Source organism: Oncorhynchus mykiss, chromosome 16 (genome assembly GCF_013265735.2).
Source record: "Oncorhynchus mykiss isolate Arlee chromosome 16, USDA_OmykA_1.1, whole genome shotgun sequence".
In the NCBI taxonomy this organism is placed as follows: Eukaryota; Metazoa; Chordata; class Actinopteri; order Salmoniformes; family Salmonidae; genus Oncorhynchus; species Oncorhynchus mykiss.
Genome location: NC_048580.1, coordinates 20,798,689 through 20,817,319, shown reverse-complemented (window position 1 = coordinate 20,817,319; position 18,631 = coordinate 20,798,689). Strand labels below are relative to the sequence as shown.

Genomic DNA, 18,631 nt, shown 5'->3' with positions numbered 1-18,631 from the left:
CCCTTTGCAAAATAAAAAATAAAATAAAAGCCGTTGTCTAGGAGAGAAAGAGCAAAGAGGCCTTGAATTTTATACTATAATCCTAAATGCTAAAGATCACAAATGCAATATACTGTGCTTGCATAAAATGTTGGACAATATTGTCATCTACCGTCATCTATTGAAATTGCAAGAACATTCACCTTGAGACTACAAGTCCCAGCACACTTAGGAACATAACTAATCTCAAATCACCAATCACCGAACTGAAATTACTATTTGACCAATCACAACAAGCTAAGCGACAAAACTTCCTGATTCACAAAACGCATGTTGGTGTTCATGCTGCTGAGGTCAACGCGAGTACAATTATTCTGTTACAGTAAGTTTATTCTTATTAGTAAGTTATTAACATCTTTTGAATGTAACCTGCTGTCATTTTTTCTAACATGAAGCAATAAAGCATGTCAAATATGCTGAAACTAAATGGCAAGCTTATAACGTTAGTGTGGTGTAATTAGCACTGTTGATAGCTAACGTTACAATAGCTAGCTAACTAGTCAGTGCAAGTGTCATAGTTAGTAATAATGAGCTAGTTTTCAAAGTAAAATTGTAGCTAAACGTCATATGAGAGTCATGACTTTTACCTTGACAGATATGTCAGTATGCCCATTGTCTGACACTGTACTGTGACGCTAGCTAACTGTGCAATTATGTTTCAGGAACAAGTTGGCTATCATGGCAAAGAGTAAATCATGTGAATCAGATCCCAAAAGAAGTGGGTGCAAAAGGATGAAGTTGAATTCAAATGAGAGAGATGTCTGCATTGACGAAAGCAAAGTGAAAAAGAAAAGGAAAAATACTGACATTGAGGCAAGTATGGTAACAGTAATATGGGGATTTTACAATTTAAAAAAGATTGCATAGAGGCATATGTCATTTCTTGTAAGCTGAGCTCATCATGATGAGATATTAAAATAAGGTCTTGCACATTCCAAGGAGGCTCCTATACCAGTCCCCACATTGTCAAAGAACACTTCAGAGGACGTGGTGACAAATTCAAGGAAACACAAACAACAAGCAGATGATGCACAGAAGGAAAAGAAGCGGAAGAAGAAAAACAAAACTACTGGGGTAAACTGCTATATATTCCTGCTTTATTCATTTAATTTACAGAAAAATTTTTGTATGGTGACACCACTAGATGGGGCCACACACACACACAGACAAAGCTTTCTACACATTTTTTCCCATGTAAGTGATCAGAATTATATATTTTTATAATTATGAGATATCTGAACACTCTGTTTCTCATTTTGCTTATGTTGTAGGTTAGACCCTATTTTACATCATCTGAGGTATTTTTGTTGTGCTCGCCATCAGTTGAGACACAGCATGCCCTTCAATACAGGGTGGTGGGTGTCATGTTTTTGCTGATAAATGTTCTAAAATGGGAATACAAGTTAAACATTTTTACTTTCAAATGGTAGCACAAAGATGGTTGGAGGTCTACACATCAGAGAATGTTTATTTGAATGGGAATATCAGTTTTAAATTACACCTTCAATCTTCTCTAGGAAACCTGTTGGAATCATAGAAATAAAGATAATAGAATATACATTTCCATTTAAGTAGACATTTGACGATGGGTGGACAGGCACCCATTTTTGTGGTAGTAATTGGAAGTTCTAAATGTCAATTTATATTTAATTTCAATGATGTACTAGCTCAATTGTAGTGGTCTGAAGGGATATATATATCCATTCTATTTCTATGATTGAAATGACACCCACCCTTATATTCAAGAGTATGCTGTCTCAACCGATGGTGGAGATGATCTAAAATGGGTCTAAACTATAAAATATGCGACAATGAGGAAAATCAGAGTTTAAGCTTTTTTTAGACGTTAAAGTTTAAAATGACAATAAATATATATTTTTTTAAGAAAATAGTTTGACAACCCTGTTTGTAAGCTTCCATTCAGCCATGAGCAGTAGTGAGTTCGGGCACTGAACTCAGGCCTGGTAAGCAGTTGGCATTCCAATTCATTCCAAAGGTGTTCGATTGGCTTGAGGTCAGGGCTCTGTGCAGGCCAGTCAAGTTCTTCCACACCGATCTCAACAAACCATTTCCGTATGGACCTTACTTTGACAATGCAGGGCGGCATTGTCATGCTGAAACAGGAAAGGTCCTTCCAGAAACAGTTGCCACAATGTTGGAAGCACAGAATCGTGCTGCTGCTCGGCCATGGAAACACACTTCATGCAGCTTCCGACGAACATTCCTTGTGCTGACTTTGTTTCCAGAGGCAGTTTGGAACTCGGTCGTGAGTGTTGCAACCGAGGACAGACGATTTTTACACGCTACGCACTGGTCCCATTCTGTGAGCTGTGAGCGGCTGAGCCGTTGTTGCTCCTAGACGTTTCCACTTCACAATAACAGCACGTACAGTTGACCGGGGCAGCTCTAGCAGGACAAACATTTGACCAACTGACTTGTTGGAAAGGTGGCATCCTATGACTGTGCCACATTGAAAGTCACTGAGCTCTTCAGTAAAGCTATTCTACTGCCAATGTTTGTCTGTGGAGATTGCGTGGCGGTGTGCCTGACTTTATAGACCTGTCAGCAACAGTGTGGCTGAAATAGCCGAATCCACTCATTTGAAGGGGTGTCCACATACATTATATATACACAAAACTATCTATGGAAAGATTTAAGTCAAAAGGAGTGAGGTCAAAAAGTGATTGAAATCAGACACACCACTTAGCTGTCCAGGGCACACGTATGTTGGTGAGTTTTGATTTGAAGGATGGATGGCTGGTTTGTAGAGGCAGCAGGAGCGTTGGAGAGGTTGTGTGGTGGGACTTGTACTTTTAAGTATGGGATGGGGGCAGGAGCTTGCAGTGGGTAGGCTAGAGGGGCTAGCTACTCCAGCAGCAGCTGTCTAACTTGGCCCAGCTGATGTTTTCCTTGATGAAGCTCCTTAGCTTGTCCTGGAAGGTCTCCCCCAGGAAGCTGTAGACCAGGGGGTTGAGACAGCTGTTGGAGAAGGCAGCCAGGTTGACCATGTGGGCCGTCAGAGGGTAGTCATGCCACAGCGTTCCATCCACATCGCCTCTAAGCAGGTGCACGCTGACAAACATGTTCTGCGGTAACCAGCAGGCAAAGAACACCAGCACGGCCGCAGAAATCATCCTCAAAGCCTTCCGCTTCTGTGGCCGCCGCTGCAGCCCACTGTGCTCCCTTTGAGCGCTCACCAGAACCAGGGCAATCCTCCAGTAGCAGAGGCCCAGCACGCAGAAGGGCAGCAGGAAGCCCAGCGTAACCTCCAACCACTGGATCTGGGATACGTTCGCGAAGCAGAAGTGGAGCTCCCCAGCGTGCTGCACCTGGGCCACGGTGAAGGGCAGCAGGGTGAGCAGGGCGGAGGTCACCCAGATCAGGCAGCAGGTCAGACGGGCCCGGGGCATGCTTCTGCCCAGACTCATTGAGCCCGCCAGCACCACAAACCGGTCAAAGCTCATCCAGGTCAGGAAGAAGACGCTGCTGTACATGTTGACCTGCAGGAACAGGGCCATGAAGGTGCACAGGGCAGCTATGTCATAGTAGTGCTCGCTAAGGTTGAACACCTCGATCAGGGAGTCAGCCACCAGGACCAGGTCGGCAGCCGCCAGGTTGACAAAGTAAAGGTCGGGGGCGGTCATGCGGCCCCTGTGGCTCAGGTTGACGGCCAGGATGAGGACGTTCCCGATGAAGCCCACGGGGAAAAGGAAGATTGTGTAGAGGCAGGAGAGGAAGACGCTGATGGTGTAATGCTGGTAGTGGTCAGGTTCCTCTCCTGCCAGCCCAGAGGAAGTGGCTGAGGAGCCATTCAACTGCTCTGTGACGTTGCTATTAATCGCAACGGGATAGTCCATGTACGCGCGCACCTCCATGTCATTGTCTGTCTGTGTCAAAAGTTACAAGCTGTCATTTTGAGCCTGCAGTTGAACTCTAGCCCCAAGTTGTCATTTACGATGGGGTATCAAGGAGTTGTTGCCAGGTAAAAATCGCACATCAATAATGACCACTGCTAAGAGACTCTTTGTTTCTCACTCGAAGGTGTGTTGGCGTTTGGACACATAGTCAAAAAGTGCTTTTTAGAAACGCACTCTCTTGGTTCAGGTTGAAGGGTTGATGGCTCACTCACGGTGCTAGGAAGGGGATAAATAATGAAATGTGTCAACTCAAATAAATCCAATTTTATTGGTCACATACACATATATTTATCAGATGTTATTGCGGGTGTAGCGAAATGCTTGTGCTCCTAGCTCCAAAAGTGCAGTAGTATCAGTGCCCTTCAGTTGGTTGAAGTAACAACAACAACAAATAATTACTTATTATTTATCTGAGAAGATTTGTCCTTCGTTCTTGCGGATGTGTGAACAACCATAAATGAACGCATGAAAATGATGCAGTAGTAAACATTTTGGAACAAAGGTAACTGGAACCGCACACTACCTGTACAGTGGCTGATGAGGACATTTCTATGGCAATATCTTTACCATATAAGAGAGAGCCAGTCTGAAGCACTTGCCCTTTAGAGGGCGAGGTAAGAGGAAAAGCAAACTTACATTGTTGACTTCCTGTGTTGTTTTCATTACCAGAATGCTCATGTCGAGATCTTTCTCACTCAGTGTAGAGGTTTAACAACAATCACCAATCAATTCTCATTAGCTTCCAACGACTGAGGCTGTGTAGACTTTCTTTACTTGCTCATCCCCCAAGTCATTTGACGTCACCCGCTCCTCAGCGTAAGATAGAGATGTATGCAAACAGTCCTCTCTCTCTCTCTCTCTCGTGTTGTCCTCAGCTATAGCCGGTCTTCTTTACTGTTTTCTGTTACTTGAGACTGATTTTTCACGGTTTTACTGTTTTCTGTTACTTGAGACTGATTCTTCATGATTTTTCACACAGTTTTACTGTTTTTTGCTCTATGGAAGGAATTTTTATTCAAGTATAATCATCCATGCACGAAGGGTGGATCATTATGTAGAATGTTCAAATATATAAATAAGGGAGTCACTGGGTATGGGTAACTTATGGGGAAACTCTGGAAACTGCCTCATATTTACACAAAACAAGATGGATGGCAGAACTGGTATGCTGTGGTGGAAAGTAGGGAATGTTGAGCCATTTTTTACATTCAACGTCAAGGGAAACAGTTATTTCTAACATATCTACATATATTTCAGGATGTTGTGTATCCCTGGAAATAATAAGATTTAATGTAAACATAACAGTTTTGATAACAGCTTGTCCAATAAGGGGTCTCTGTGTATGGGGTAAGGGCATAGGGACAGGGTAAGTTGAGCCACCTCGGGGTAAGTGGATGGCGGTTGTCTGTGATGGTAGTGGTAGGTCAAAGTTTAATTCATGGAATGGGGGTGTGGTATATTTTAGATCTATACCTGAATGTAGGCATACATTTATGTTCAATATCACTTACCCTTCCATTTCTTCACCAGTTGTCTGGGACATGGATTTTATTTCGATGTGCCAATTCATGGCCACGTTCTCTGCATTTGACACAAATAAACCCATAAAACTGATCAGTGAGATCAGATAAGACCCTGCTACTCTATCATATCCTCTTTCACGCAGGTGCATGTTCATTTTATTTTGTCAATGTTCCTCTTCAGTGTCATTCAGTTAGAAGTTGTATCCCTTTGCTGCTACTCGAATGTACTTTCTCCCCTTCTCTCACTTCCTGTCGCTGCTCTCTCAAGAACCACAAGGGGGGCTAGACTTTTGCTTGTTTTACGTTTTTATACCTAGTGCATGATGACGTCTGCTCTGTAACAATAAAAATGCACAATTTTTTTGTTGTTCATATCCATGACACATTGCAATAATAGTGTGCATAAAACGGACAAAATTGTATCATTAGTACGGTGACCAACTTACCCCAAGACAAACATTTTTACCATATTAGTCCACACAGCTACAAGGATGCACTTTCATGCTAGACTTAACCTCCATTTTTAAACATTTAACTAGGCAAGTCAGTTAAGAATTTCTTATTTACAATGACGGCCTAGGAACAGTGGGTTAACTGCCTTGTTCAGGGGCAGAACCAAAGATTTTTACCTTGTCAGTTCGAGGATTTGATCTAGCAACCTTTCAATTACTGGCCCAATGCTCTAACCACTAGGCTACCTTGTAGCTTATAGAGACCCCAACTGATGTTATAAAACAATACAAGCATCATGAAACTCATAACACCAATTAATTTGACTTTCTGAAAATCATTTTGGACTAAACTTGCTTACCTCTCCATGTGGTTTCTTCCTTCAGACTCCATTTTGTTTATGGCTTCCTAGAAACAAGGCATGGCTCAATTAACTCTTTGGCTCAACTTAACCCACTCTCCCCTATATAAAGTTATGCCATCACCTACTCAACACAACAACTTAAGGACATGTTTTCACTGTTGGAAATGTTCTTGTGAGCTCTGTATTTAAATGTATCTGAGTTTGTCAATCCATTTTCAGGTGAGTCTCTGCCATCTATGAATAGGAAGCCCCTGGCTGCTAAGATTTGACATTTTCTTCATCACACTACTGATTACTACCTAAGGATGCATGAACTATATCCAGTCCAAAAGAAACTTACACCAATGTTTTGGCAAGCTTCTCTTTAATATATTCCTTTAGTAAATACACTGCATTTGGAAAGTATTCAGACCCCTTGAGTTTTTCCACATTTTGTTATGTTACAGCCTTATTCTAAAATGTATTAAATTGTTTTTTCCCCTCATCAATCTACACACATTGCTCCATAATGACGAAGCAAAAACAGATTTGTATAATATTTTGCACATTTTATAAAAATTGAGAAATCACATTTACATAAGGTTTTCATCAAGGACCGCTCTGTACTTTGCTCTGTTCATCTTTCCCTTGATCCTGACTAGTCTCCCAGTCCCTGCCGCTGAAGAACATCCCCAAAGCATGATGCTGCCATCACCATACTTCACCGTAGGGATAGTGCCAGGTTTCCTCCAGATGTGACGCTTGGCATTCAGGCCAAAGAGTTCAATCTTGGTTTCATCAGACCAGAGAATCTAGTTTCTAATGGCCTGAGTCTTTTTTTGGTGCCTTTTGAGAAACTCCAAGCAGGCTGTCATGTACCTTTTACTGAGGAGTGGGCTCCGTCTGGCCACTCTACCATAAGGGCCTGATTTGTGGAGTTCTGCAGAGATGGTTGTCCTTCTGGAAGGTTCTCCCATATCCACAGAGGAACTCTGGAGCTCTGTCAGAGTGATCATCGGGTTCTTGGTCACTTCCCTGACCAAAGCCCTTCTCCCCCGATTGCTCAGTTTGGCCGGGTGGCCAGCTCTAGGAAGAGTCGTGGTTTAAGAATGATGGAGGCCACTGTGTTCTTGGGGACCTTCAATGTTGCAGAAATGTTTTGGTACCCTTCCCCAGATCTGTGCCTCGACACAATCCTGTCTCGGAGCTCTATGGACAATTCCTTTGACCTCATGGCTTGGTTTTCGCTTTGACATGCACTGTCAACTGTGGGACCTTCTATAGACAGGTGTGTGCCTTTGCAAATCATCATTTAATCTAATCGATTTAATTTACCACAGGTGGACTCCAAGTTGTAGAAACATCTCAAGGATGATCAATGGAAACAGGATGATGCACCTGAGCTCATTTTCGAGGCTTATACCAAAGGCTCAGAATACTTATGTAAATCAGCTATTTCAGTTTTTTTTTATTTGTAATACATTTTCAAAATTGTCTAAAACCGTTTTTTGCTTTGTCATTATGGGGTTTTGTGTGTAGATTGATGTCAAAAAATATATAATTGAATCAATTTTAGAATAAGTCTGTAACGTAACAAAATGTGGTAAAAGGAAAGGTCTGAATACTTTCCAAATGCACTGTATTTCCTATGTAAGGTGTTTTCCCACTTCAGTCATCATATTGTGACATTGAGTTTGAATGGGTTTTTGTGTAAAACATGTTTATGCAAACACCGCCACTGTCTGTTTCTTGGAAGTGTTGTGTGTCAAATAGCAAGTCTTAAGTGCAGAAACAGTAGCACATGTCAGTTGAATTAGTAGAAATAGTCTTTCCAATTATTGTTCATGGTTTATTTGTCATTGCACAACTTTGTTTTACTCTTCTTCGTTTGCAATTTCACTATCATCATATTGCAAAAGTCACCAATGAATTGTACAGACATCGTTCGATTTGCCGGGAAAAAAAGTTTTCATAAACAAAAGTCAGTTGGTTGGTGAAGTAACAGTACGCTGATCATACATGAAATAAGATTAGAATCATTACATTGAAAAGGTTACAAAAAGTACATTGGAAAACAAAACTGTCTGAGTAACACTATTTACAGTCTTCAAATTCAAGCCAAAATTAAATGTAAACGATCAGCAACTAACCTTTCAGATTGTATCCTTGCTTTTAAGTTCTCTGCTGTCAGCTTCTAATATATATGAATCAACGTTTATAAGGATAGATTTGACGGTCTTAAAAAAGGCATAATATTCCTGAATCCAGAATGTCTGAGATGGTTATTGACCTAAGGGTTATAGTCCTGAGTGTCAGCGATCTCAATATGGGGGGCCATGATGTGTCTGTGGGTCTGTCGGCCCCCCAGGCCCCGGCAGCAGTCGCGGAGTTGCCTGGTCACCTCCAGAAGGCTTTCCCTGCACGGCCTATGCAGCAGGAGCACTAACACTAGACACACACAACTCCCAGAGAACATCACAAACTCGGACACGTGCATGAATGCTCTCTCGCGATAGCTGAAATCACCAGCCTGCTGCATCCCTGCCCCCCTTACCAGCACAATGCCATGGAATAGCTGACATACAAATATCACCACAGCCACTGCCAGGAACACCGGACCTTCCTCTGATCCGGAGAGGAACCGGCTGCTGGATTTCCATTGGCGGACGCAGCCGCCTGTCAGGAGCCCCAGAAGGAGGAGGTAGGGAATTAGGCACCCCAGACAAAGCTTCGCCATGGCATAAGACCTTCCTGCCTCAGTTGGGTCTATAATACATATGCCCTCCAAATGCAGTTCCTTGGAGGGGCCTCTGAGTCTGGCCAGCACCAAGGAGCACAGGATAGAAACCAGAAGCACCAGAGCCACACAGACCCCAGGCCTCTTCAGCAGGGTGTGAGTTGGGGTGTCGAAGGTCAGTGCGTATCCCATGAACACGAGGAGCAACAGCCCGCAGAGGGATGCCATGTTGACGGTGAAGGCGAGCGCAGCACAGCCGATGTGTGTGGTCACCAGGTAGCTGGGCCGGTGTGCTACGGAAGAGAGGGAGAGGAGCAAGAGAAGGAGCTGGGAGCTGGAAAAGGCCCAGAGCAGGGAGTCCAGCCAGGCCAGGTACCTCTGGGCTCTGTAGGACCGAATTAAGGCGTAGAGTAGAATGCACGCCGAGGCCAAGCCCAGCACAGCACAGAGCGCATAGACGTAGTTGGCCCTGGATGTCAGGTCGTTGGCTGCGATTTTGGCAATGAAGTCTGAGGTGTTGAAGGGGCTGGATGTTGAGGTGGTGTTGAAGGGTTGCATGTCGGTGCTCATCTCAGTCTGGGGCAGAAAGTCTGTTTGATTTGCCTTGTGTCCAATGAGGGGGGAAAAAAGAACACATGGCAATTTAGAACAATAAGTGAGTACGCAATCCAATTTTCATTGATGAGATTACACAACACTGTTCCAGTTATAACATCACCATCTAATGTTCAGTCACTGAGCAAGTTACTTTGTTTCTGCAGTTACACACCAAAGACGACATTATAAACAATGCCAATACAGGCACACCAAATGAAGAGTTGCTGAAATTTATAGATATGAAGAAATATCAAAACCGGTGTCAGAAGCCATGTGTGCTTTCACAGGGTGTTACTGAATGCGTTTGGACTGGTATCCAGAGGAGTTATGAACTCAGCAAAAAAATAAATGTCCTCTCACTGTCAACTGTGTTTATTTTCAGCAAACTTAACGTGTAAATGATGAACATTGTATGAACATAAGATTCAGAAACTGAGAGACAAACTGAACAAGTTCCACAGACGTGACTAACAGAAATGGAATAATGTGTGCCTGAACAAAGGGGGGGGGGGTCAAAATCAAAAGTAACAGTAACAGTCAGTGTCTGGTGTGGCCACCAGCTGCATTAAGTACCGCAGTGCATCTCCTCCTCCTGGACTGCACCAGATTTGCCAGTTTTTGCTGTGAGATGTTACCCCACTCTTCCACCAAGGCACCTGCAAGTTTCCGGGGGGAATGGCCGTAGCCCTCACCTTCCGATCCAACAGGTCCCAGACGTGCTCAATGGGATTGAGATCCAGGCTCTTCGCTGGCCATGACAGAACACTGACGTTCCTGTCTTGCAGGAAATCACGCACAGAGTGAGCAGTATGGCTGGTGGCATTGTCATGCTGGAGGGTCATGTCAGGATGAGCCTGCAGGAAGGGTACCACATGAGGGAGGAGGATGTCTTCCCTGTAACACACAGCGTTGAGATTGCCTGCAATGACAACAAGCTCAGTCCGATGATGCTGTGACACCGCCCCAGACCATGACGGACCCTCCACCTCCAAATCCTTCTCGCTTCAGAGTACAGGCCTCAGTGTAACGCTCATTCCTTCGGCGATAAACGCGAATCCGACCATCATCCCTGGTGAGACAAAACCGTGACTCGCCAGTGAAGAGCACATTTTTGCCAGTCTTGTCTGGTCCAGCGACGGTGGGTTTGTGCCCATAGGCGACGTTGTTGCCAGGACCTGCCTTACAACAGGCCTACCATCCCTCAGTCCAGCCTCTCTCAGCCTATTGCGGACAGTCTGAGCACTGATGGAGGGATTGTGCGTTCCTGGTGTAACTCGGCCTGTTGTTGCCATCCTGTACCTGTCCCGCAGGTGTGATGTTCGGATGTACCGATCCTGTGTGGGTGTTGTTACACGTGGTCTGCCACTGCAAGGACGATCAGCTGTCCTCCCTGTTTCCCGGTAGCGCTGTCTTAAGCGTCTCACAGAACGGACGTTGCAATTTATTGCCCTGGCCACATCTGCAGTCCTCATGCCTCCTTGCAGCATGCAGATGAGCAGGGACCCTGGGCATCTTTCTTTTGGTGTTTTTCAGAGTCAGTAGAAAGGCGTCTTTAGTGTCCTAAGTTTTTATAACTGTGACCTTAATTGCCTACCGTCTGTAAGCTGTTAGTGTCTTAACGGGTGTATTTTTGGGTGTATTTTCATTAATTGTTTCTGGTTCGTTGAAAAAGCATGGGAAACAGTGTTTAAACCCTTTACAATGAAGATCTGTGAAGTTATTAGGATTTTTTTTAACGAATTATCTTTGAAAGACAGTTTATTAAGTCGGTTCAATGCTTTAACCAGCTACAGTGCCTTCAGAAATTATTCATACCCCTGGACTTATTAAACATTTTGTTGTTACAGCCTGAATTCAACATTTTATGAAATACATATTTTGTTTCACACCCACACATGTTAATGACATAAAGACAGTGAAAACATGTTTTTAGAATTTGTTCTTAATTTTTAAAAATTGAAATACAGAAATCTCATTTACATGAGTATTTACACCCCTGAGTCAATACATGTTAGAATCAGCAGTGAGTATTTCTGGGTAAGTCTCCTAAGAGCTTTACACACCTGGATTGTACAATATTTGCACATTCTTTTAAATTATTCAAGCTCTGTCAAGTTGGTAGTTGATCATTGCTACACAGCCGTTTTCAAGTCTTGCCATAGATTTTCAAGCCGATTTGAAGTGCCTTGTTATAGACTAATTTCACTCAATTCTATATAATTTTAGATTACTTAAGATTTGAGCAGCTTTTTTTTTTTTTTTTTAATACCTCACAAATGATTGGAATGATCGAACAGCCTACTTTGACACTGACAAACTGAGAATCCGAGCTCAAGAAAAACAACCTTGTCTTGAATACATCAATAGCCTAGACCTAGGTGTGTAAAAACGATTTCCAGTTTCACCGACTCACCCAACGATGCGCATCTCACTCACCGTCGATGGCTGAAGCCTCTCTCGTTTTACTTTGTAAAACAATGCCGTTGAAATATTGCAAAAGGCCTGTTTTGTTTGAATGCTGCTCACTGACCGATTTGCCGCACGTTCCCAACTGTAGGCATGCCTTTTGATTGGGCTACGCACAATCCACAGCTAGGCAATAGATGATTATTATATATGATTATATAAATGATAGACTTACTCCTGGTGTAGTCTTCTGAAATATTTCATTTATTTCTGAACAAACCGCAGTAATTCTATATAACTTTGGCTAATGTATTTCAATTTATATGGGGTGTTATGTCACCTCTAGCATCGTTGCTATGGTTCTATAAGGAAATTATGAAATGCAACGCTGGAGAGAGCAGAGTTGCAGCCTCATGTCTTATCAGAGAGTGGGAGAGAGATCATATAAAGTTAATGTCGTTCTATTTCTGAGAGATACAGAGGCGCTTCTCTCTCACCACAGCAATGGCCACGCGTTGGTCTATAGGCTGCGATGTTGCATAAACCGAGGCCGGTCCAAGTTCATTCTGAAAATATCAGGCACGATTTCACATTTACGTTATTTAGGTAGTAGGAGATCTACAGAGGTAACTTGAATTACCTCTGATTGCTTTAATTATAACTTTGACATTGCAAACTGTGAAAATGAATTTTTCATGGGAAGAAAGGTGCCGGATCCTTGCAAATGGGTTCCCGGAACAAAACAGTCCAAAACTGAGTGGTGCAGGATCGTCTCAAATTTAAACGCAGGTTGTGTTGAATTTTCCCCAAACATAACGCTTTGTATTCAGGACATGAAGTTAATTTCTTTGCCAGATTTTTGGCAGTTTTACTTTAGTGCCTTATTGTAAACAGGATGCATGTTTTGAAATATTTGTATTCTGTACAGGCTTCCTTGTTTTCACACAGTCATTTAGGTTAGTATTGTGGAGTAACTACAATGTTGTTGATCCACCATCAGCTTTCTCCTATCGCAGTCATTAAACTCTGTAACTGTTTTAAAGTCACCATTGGCCTTATGGTGAAATCCCTAAGTGGTTTCCTTCCTCTCCGGAAACTGAGTTAGGAAGGACACTTATATCTTTGTAGTGACTTGTTGTATTGATATACCAATAGGTGCCCTTCTTTGCAAGGCATTAGAAAACCTCCCTGGTCTTTGCTGTTAATTCTGTGTTTGGAATTCACTGCTCGACTGAGGGACCTTACAGATAATTGTATTTGTGGGGTACAAAGATGAGGTAGTCATTCAAAAATCATGTTAAACACAATTTTTGCACAGAGTCCATGTAACTTACATGACTTGTTGTGCACATTTTTACTCCTGAACTTATTTAATCTTGACATAACAAAGGGGTTGAATATTTATTAACTCAAGACATTTCAGCTTTTTATTTGTAATTCATTTATAAAAAGGACTAAAAACATAATTCCACTTTTACATTTATGGGCTATTGTGTGTTACTGGCCTACACACATCTCAATTTAATCCATTTTACTGCACTTGCAATTTTGTCCCCGAAAGAGCATCACACTAAGATGTTGCCATTTTCATTCAGTTTTGCAGAAATTGCTATTTTTGCCAACATATAAAAACGACACACTGCCAGCTCTGTGTTGGCTCTCTCGGCAGTGTAGAGAACCTCCCAGTCCCTTATTTCTCATAGACAGTATCTAAGAAGACATTGGTTTGTGGACTATCACCACATAGACCTCCCCATACCCTGCTTTGAGTACTTCAAGTTGGGAGGAACTCACTGCACACAAAGCAACAAATGTTTCCGCTTACCATTTTCACTTTCGGCTGGCGTCTTCTGTTTATTTTCAGTAACTCAGTCTGCCAAGGCGATCTAAAGTCTCATTCTCTGAGATTGATGCATGTTGCGTGGATATAGGCGAACAGAGCAAGTCATTTAGGTTTCAGTGGAGAGGTTGTTGTATTTTTATTGGCTACACCCAGCCAGCATATTCTGAGAATGACGTGGTGGCCACGTGATCTAAAATCTTTTCCTCCCACACTTGTTTCTTGTGGGTTTCTATAGTCATAAAAAAGTATGGCCCTTGTTTGAGTTTGTCTGAGAAGGTGTCTGTGTGTTTCATATGAAAATACTCTTTTTGTTGTTGGAAGTAATAGGGTTTACTTTTCCAAGAAACTAAATCCAAAATGCTACATCTTTTCAATTCATCAATCTTCTCTTGTACAAAGATACATGTACCCTTGTGTCGAGAGGCAAAGTTCCTCTTTTTCCTAAAGTGTTTCAGTGAAACGCAATGGTTTTGTTTTTAAATGAAGTCTGTGGAGAAGGTCAATTTACTTATTTTCACAGTGGAAAATGCTCTGAGCATCAATGGAACAATTTTCACTGGACTTATTTCAAACTGTGTACGTCAGATTCACCCCTGAAAATACACAGAAATGGAAAATGCCTGAAGGGTGTCTGTGGTCTCACTGTAGCTTGAATCGACACCCTGCTCTCTTACCTTCTCTTCTGCTCTCTCCCTATTTGCTCCTTTTAGTTCTAACAGCTTGAAATGTTCTTACTCCTTAGTCTTTTAAAGTGGCTGAATATACTTTCACACGGACTATGATCTTCATTTCAGTAATGAGACAGCTGAAGTTGCACGGACTCTTTAATTGAAAAGTAATGTGTTGGCAAACGATTGGTAAACGATTGGCATGTGATGGAAGGCTGTTTATTTTCACTTTGCTAGAGACAGGATGCGAGAAGGAGCTCTTCCGATTTAACCTGAGGTGCGGTTGACCATATTGAACTACAGAATGTGTCTCTCGCTGGCCTCACTTTGCTGTAGATACAGGAAATGGCCCTTGAACAGCCAAGGGACAGGAAGTAGCCTCAGCCCAGCTGGAGGCGAGGTTGAGAGGCAAGACACCACTCACTTATGTTTTACCTCCATCCCTTAGCAGAATGAGATATGTAATTAATCTGATATGTAGTTAAGTCCAATAAAAGTATAAAAAAAATAATCTTATCCAGTACATTGTGGAGATAATAAATATGACCGTGTGGTTTAAAAAAAATCCCATTATGAAATAATTTTTATGAATAAAAAAAGACATCTCTGGTTTTGTTGAGCAGAGTCCCAAGCCAATCATAGTCCCAGCTGCAGCAGAAGATGAGGAGGAAGATAAAGTGATGGAGGGAGAGGAGGACTTGAGTCCAGAGGAGAGACGAGTCCTCGAGAGGAAAATGAAGAAGATTCTGAAAAAGGAGCAAAAGGATCAACTTAAAGCTGAAGGGAAGACAGAAGACAAAAATGAGGCCTCCAAACCCATTGCTCCCCAACAGGCGCTAGACTACCTTACCTGGTAAGTGAGGAGAGTGCACCATATGAATCACACCCACACACTGCAACTTCAAGTAAAACGGATATCTTCTGTTTATTGCACTCTTCACTGCTGATGTTGCTGTATGTTGGACATAAATGTCCCCAAACACATTCCAAATCGAGTACTACTGTGCAATCAAATTTGCTACAGTACTGGATGATCACAGTAAAATGTAGCTTATTTGCAACCTTAAATACAGCATGGTCTTTCTTGAAGGTGAGCTCTGGCTTATCTATTTTGTCTTTCTCCATCTTTGCAGTTGGGCTGAGAACCGTAAGGAGTGGAAGTTCCAGAAGACCAGGCAGACGTGGTTACTACAGCACATGTTTGACTCAGAGAAGGTAAACTGTCCTAAGACCTGAGTGGAAACCCTTTTCATCCATCTAATGAGATATTGATTGTGCTTTTTACAAACACTTTTCTTGCGTGTAATCAAACCTAAACCCCCAAAGAGCAATCTTAGGGCTCCCCCTGTTGGGAGAGGTTGCTTATCTGTGTTGAGTGTCTCCTTTCAACTGCCAATTAACAGACATGGCTTTCTGTGCAAATACCCTCCCTCCCTGTTATGACACCCTTACCTGTATTTCACCTGAAAAAGAACATATGGCCTTTTATAATATACTAATTAGGTAGTTATTTATTTTAAAATCCTAAGAAGTCAATGAGGCCGTAACTTTTCTTACATAAGGACAAAATCACATTCTCTGTCTCCACAGATCCCAGATGAGAACTTCTCTGTGCTTCTGTCTTACCTGGACGGGCTGCGTGGGGGGGCCAGGGACACCACCGTGCAGAAGGCTGAGACATTGGTGCGGGAGGGGGAACAGGACACAGATGCCCAGCAGAGGATACAAAGAGCCAGGGAAATCATCCAGCTGCTTTCCTGACCAACCACTACCATTATTCTAGATGATCAATCAAATACCACCACAGCACCACCACCACACTCAAAGGGAATAGTCAGTTCACTAGATTCTTATCGGCTGGTTCCTCAATTAATGCAGTGTGGTATATTCACTGTGTATACAAAATTAAATGGCAACCAGCCATGGTTGCTGGAATGTTGATACCAATGAATTCCATATTATGTTCACACTTCTGTTAAGTATTGTGATGCTGTATGTTTTGTTATGACATGATGTAATATAAATATATCCATAGTTTCATGTAATCAAACTTGTCATTTGCCAGTAGATGAGCCATTTAAAGCTGCAATATGTAACTTTTTGGGCAACGCTACCAAATTTACATAGAAATGTGAGTTATAGATCTGTCATTCGTCTAAGAAGCAGTAGATCTGTTATGTGCTTGTGCTTAAGTTTTGGTTTTTGGTTTTGTACAACAGCTGAAAATACAATATTTTTGGTTATTTCACAGCGGTTTAGATTGTACAATGATTCTCTACACTATACTTGCTTGTTTGGTCACATAAACTGAAATTAGGCTAATTTCAGTAACCAGGAACTTATGCATAGTGACTCTAACCATTCACAGTACTCCAGTCTAAAGCCGATTGTTAATCTTGCTGGGGATGATGAGCCTGTTTGTGCTGCATCTGTATCCTCTATGTTTGTTTGACCTGTCAGTGATGGAGCTGATGTTGCCTTTTTAACAGTTTGCCTGGCTATATACAGAATATATGTTGTCTTGCACACTAGACTGCTATCAAGCCACTGTTTAACTGTTGCAGTACAACCAATACAACTTTTGGGACTACTTCAAGACTACTTCTTGAGTATGCAGTTTGCCCCTGCCTGTGTTTTGGCCAATGGCTAATAAATTCAGTTGTGACTGCGATCAATGCCGAGAGGAGACAAGGGCCCGGTCCAGCATCAATTGTACCAGTATAATAAGAAGCATAACAGTTCCACCTTTCCCTTTTAGAAGGTGGGTAGCATAAACGTTACCATAGATTTGCATCCATTTTGCATACCCCACCCTACCATAGGACATCCATGTCTACATCACTGGAAAATATAAATGGTTGAGTTTGATATCACTTAAAAGCTTACAAACAGGGTTGTCAAACTATTTCCTAAAAAGTTGTTTAATGATATAAAAGCGTAAACTCAAATTTGTTTCATTGTCGCATATGTTGTAGCTTAGATCCTTCTGTGTATAAAGTTCACGTGGGAAGGCAAAAATTATCTAACGATGCACTTAGTTATTTAGAAAACTGCCTGAGACCAGCTATCATTTTCAAATGCAACTTTACTAACGAGTGCTCTGAGGCAGGCATTAGATTACAATGTTTGACCATCACTCCATGCCATCAGGTGAGTATGAATTAATTATCAGCAATTGTCTATATGGTGTAGATGGCTATAGCTGATCCTTCCCTCCACCAAATAATGGCAGAGATAGGAATTAGCCCTTGGCAGTCCCCATAATTGGAAACATTCCCTTTAATTGATTTTTTTTTATACCATTCCTCTTCCTTGCCGAAAGGGTTGTCCTGTGTCTGAACTAGTTTCATTTGGCTTGTTGTATAATAACATATTTCCATCTTCATTCTCCACTCCATAGAGACGCTGGATGCATAGTTACAGTCCCTTACAATCCCTCACATGTTCAGTAGAGAAACACATCAGCCCATGGCCCAGTTCCCCAAAAGCATTTTAAGGCTAAGTTAATCGTCAGAACCTTCGTAGGAGCATCGTTAAAACTCAAATCAAAATTCGAATACAATTTTATTGGTCGCATACACGTGTTTAGCAGATGTTATTGAGGGTGTAGCGAAATGCTTGTGTTCCTAGCTCCAACAGTGCAGTAATATCTAAAAAAAAAATACACAAATCTAAAAGTAAATCATGGAATTAAGAAATACAGAAATATTAGGATGCACAATGTCGGGGTCCAAAGTGTGTATATAGATGGTACCAGTCAAAAGTTGGCACACCAACTCATTCAAGAGTTTCTCTTTATTTTTACTATTTTCTACAATGTAGAATAATAGTGAAACAACGGGCAGCGCACAATTGGCCCAGCTTCATCCAGTTTAGGGGAGGGTTTGGTTGGGGAAGGCAGTCATTGTAAATAACACATGGAATGATGTAGTAACCAACATCTTTAAACAAATCAAAATATATTTAATATTTTAGATTCTTCAAAGTAGCCACCCTTTGCCTTGTTGACAGCTTTGCACATTCTTGGCATTCACCTGGAATGCTTTTCCAACAGTCTTGAAGGAGTTCCCACATATGCTGAGCACTTGTTGGCTGCTTTTCCTTCACT

The 18,631-nt window shown here is 42.0% G+C and overlaps 3 protein-coding genes across 3 annotated transcripts; 1 reads left to right on the top strand and 2 right to left on the bottom strand.

Annotated features, from left to right (window-relative positions):
• The first annotated feature begins 203 nt into the window (after window positions 1-203).
• Window positions 204-17,471, top strand: LOC110491600 (uncharacterized protein C7orf50 homolog). The gene is made up of 6 exons (XM_021565166.2): window positions 204-361; window positions 702-852; window positions 979-1,113; window positions 15,147-15,376; window positions 15,657-15,738; window positions 16,114-17,471. The coding sequence occupies exons 2-6, from the start codon at window positions 718-720 to the stop codon at window positions 16,282-16,284; spliced, it is 753 nt and encodes a 250-aa protein (XP_021420841.1). The 5' UTR covers window positions 204-361; window positions 702-717; the 3' UTR covers window positions 16,285-17,471.
• On the bottom strand, window positions 2,503-5,924 carry LOC110491597 (G-protein coupled estrogen receptor 1-like). Its single transcript, XM_021565162.2, has 2 exons — window positions 4,593-5,924; window positions 2,503-4,172 (listed from the first exon to the last, which is right to left on the bottom strand). The coding sequence occupies exon 2, from the start codon at window positions 3,912-3,914 to the stop codon at window positions 2,901-2,903; it is 1,014 nt and encodes a 337-aa protein (XP_021420837.2). The 5' UTR covers window positions 3,915-4,172; window positions 4,593-5,924; the 3' UTR covers window positions 2,503-2,900.
• LOC110491596 lies at window positions 8,108-14,236 on the bottom strand. Its single transcript, XM_021565161.2, has 2 exons — window positions 13,838-14,236; window positions 8,108-9,612 (listed from the first exon to the last, which is right to left on the bottom strand). The coding sequence occupies exons 1-2, from the start codon at window positions 13,838-13,840 to the stop codon at window positions 8,563-8,565; spliced, it is 1,053 nt and encodes a 350-aa protein (XP_021420836.2). The 5' UTR covers window positions 13,841-14,236; the 3' UTR covers window positions 8,108-8,562.
• Window positions 17,472-18,631: the final 1,160 nt, after the last annotated feature.

Coding starts and splice junctions, on each gene's coding strand:
- LOC110491597 (XM_021565162.2), bottom strand. CDS start 3,914: ATGGAGGTGCGCGCGTACATGGACTATCCCGTTGCGATTAATAGCAAC.
- LOC110491600 (XM_021565166.2), top strand. CDS start 718: ATGGCAAAGAGTAAATCATGTGAATCAGATCCCAAAAGAAGTGGGTGC. Junction 853..978: donor GGAAAAATACTGACATTGAG/GCAAGTATGGTA, acceptor GCACATTCCAAG/GAGGCTCCTATACCAGTCCC. Junction 1,114..15,146: donor AGAAAAACAAAACTACTGGG/GTAAACTGCTAT, acceptor TTTGTTGAGCAG/AGTCCCAAGCCAATCATAGT.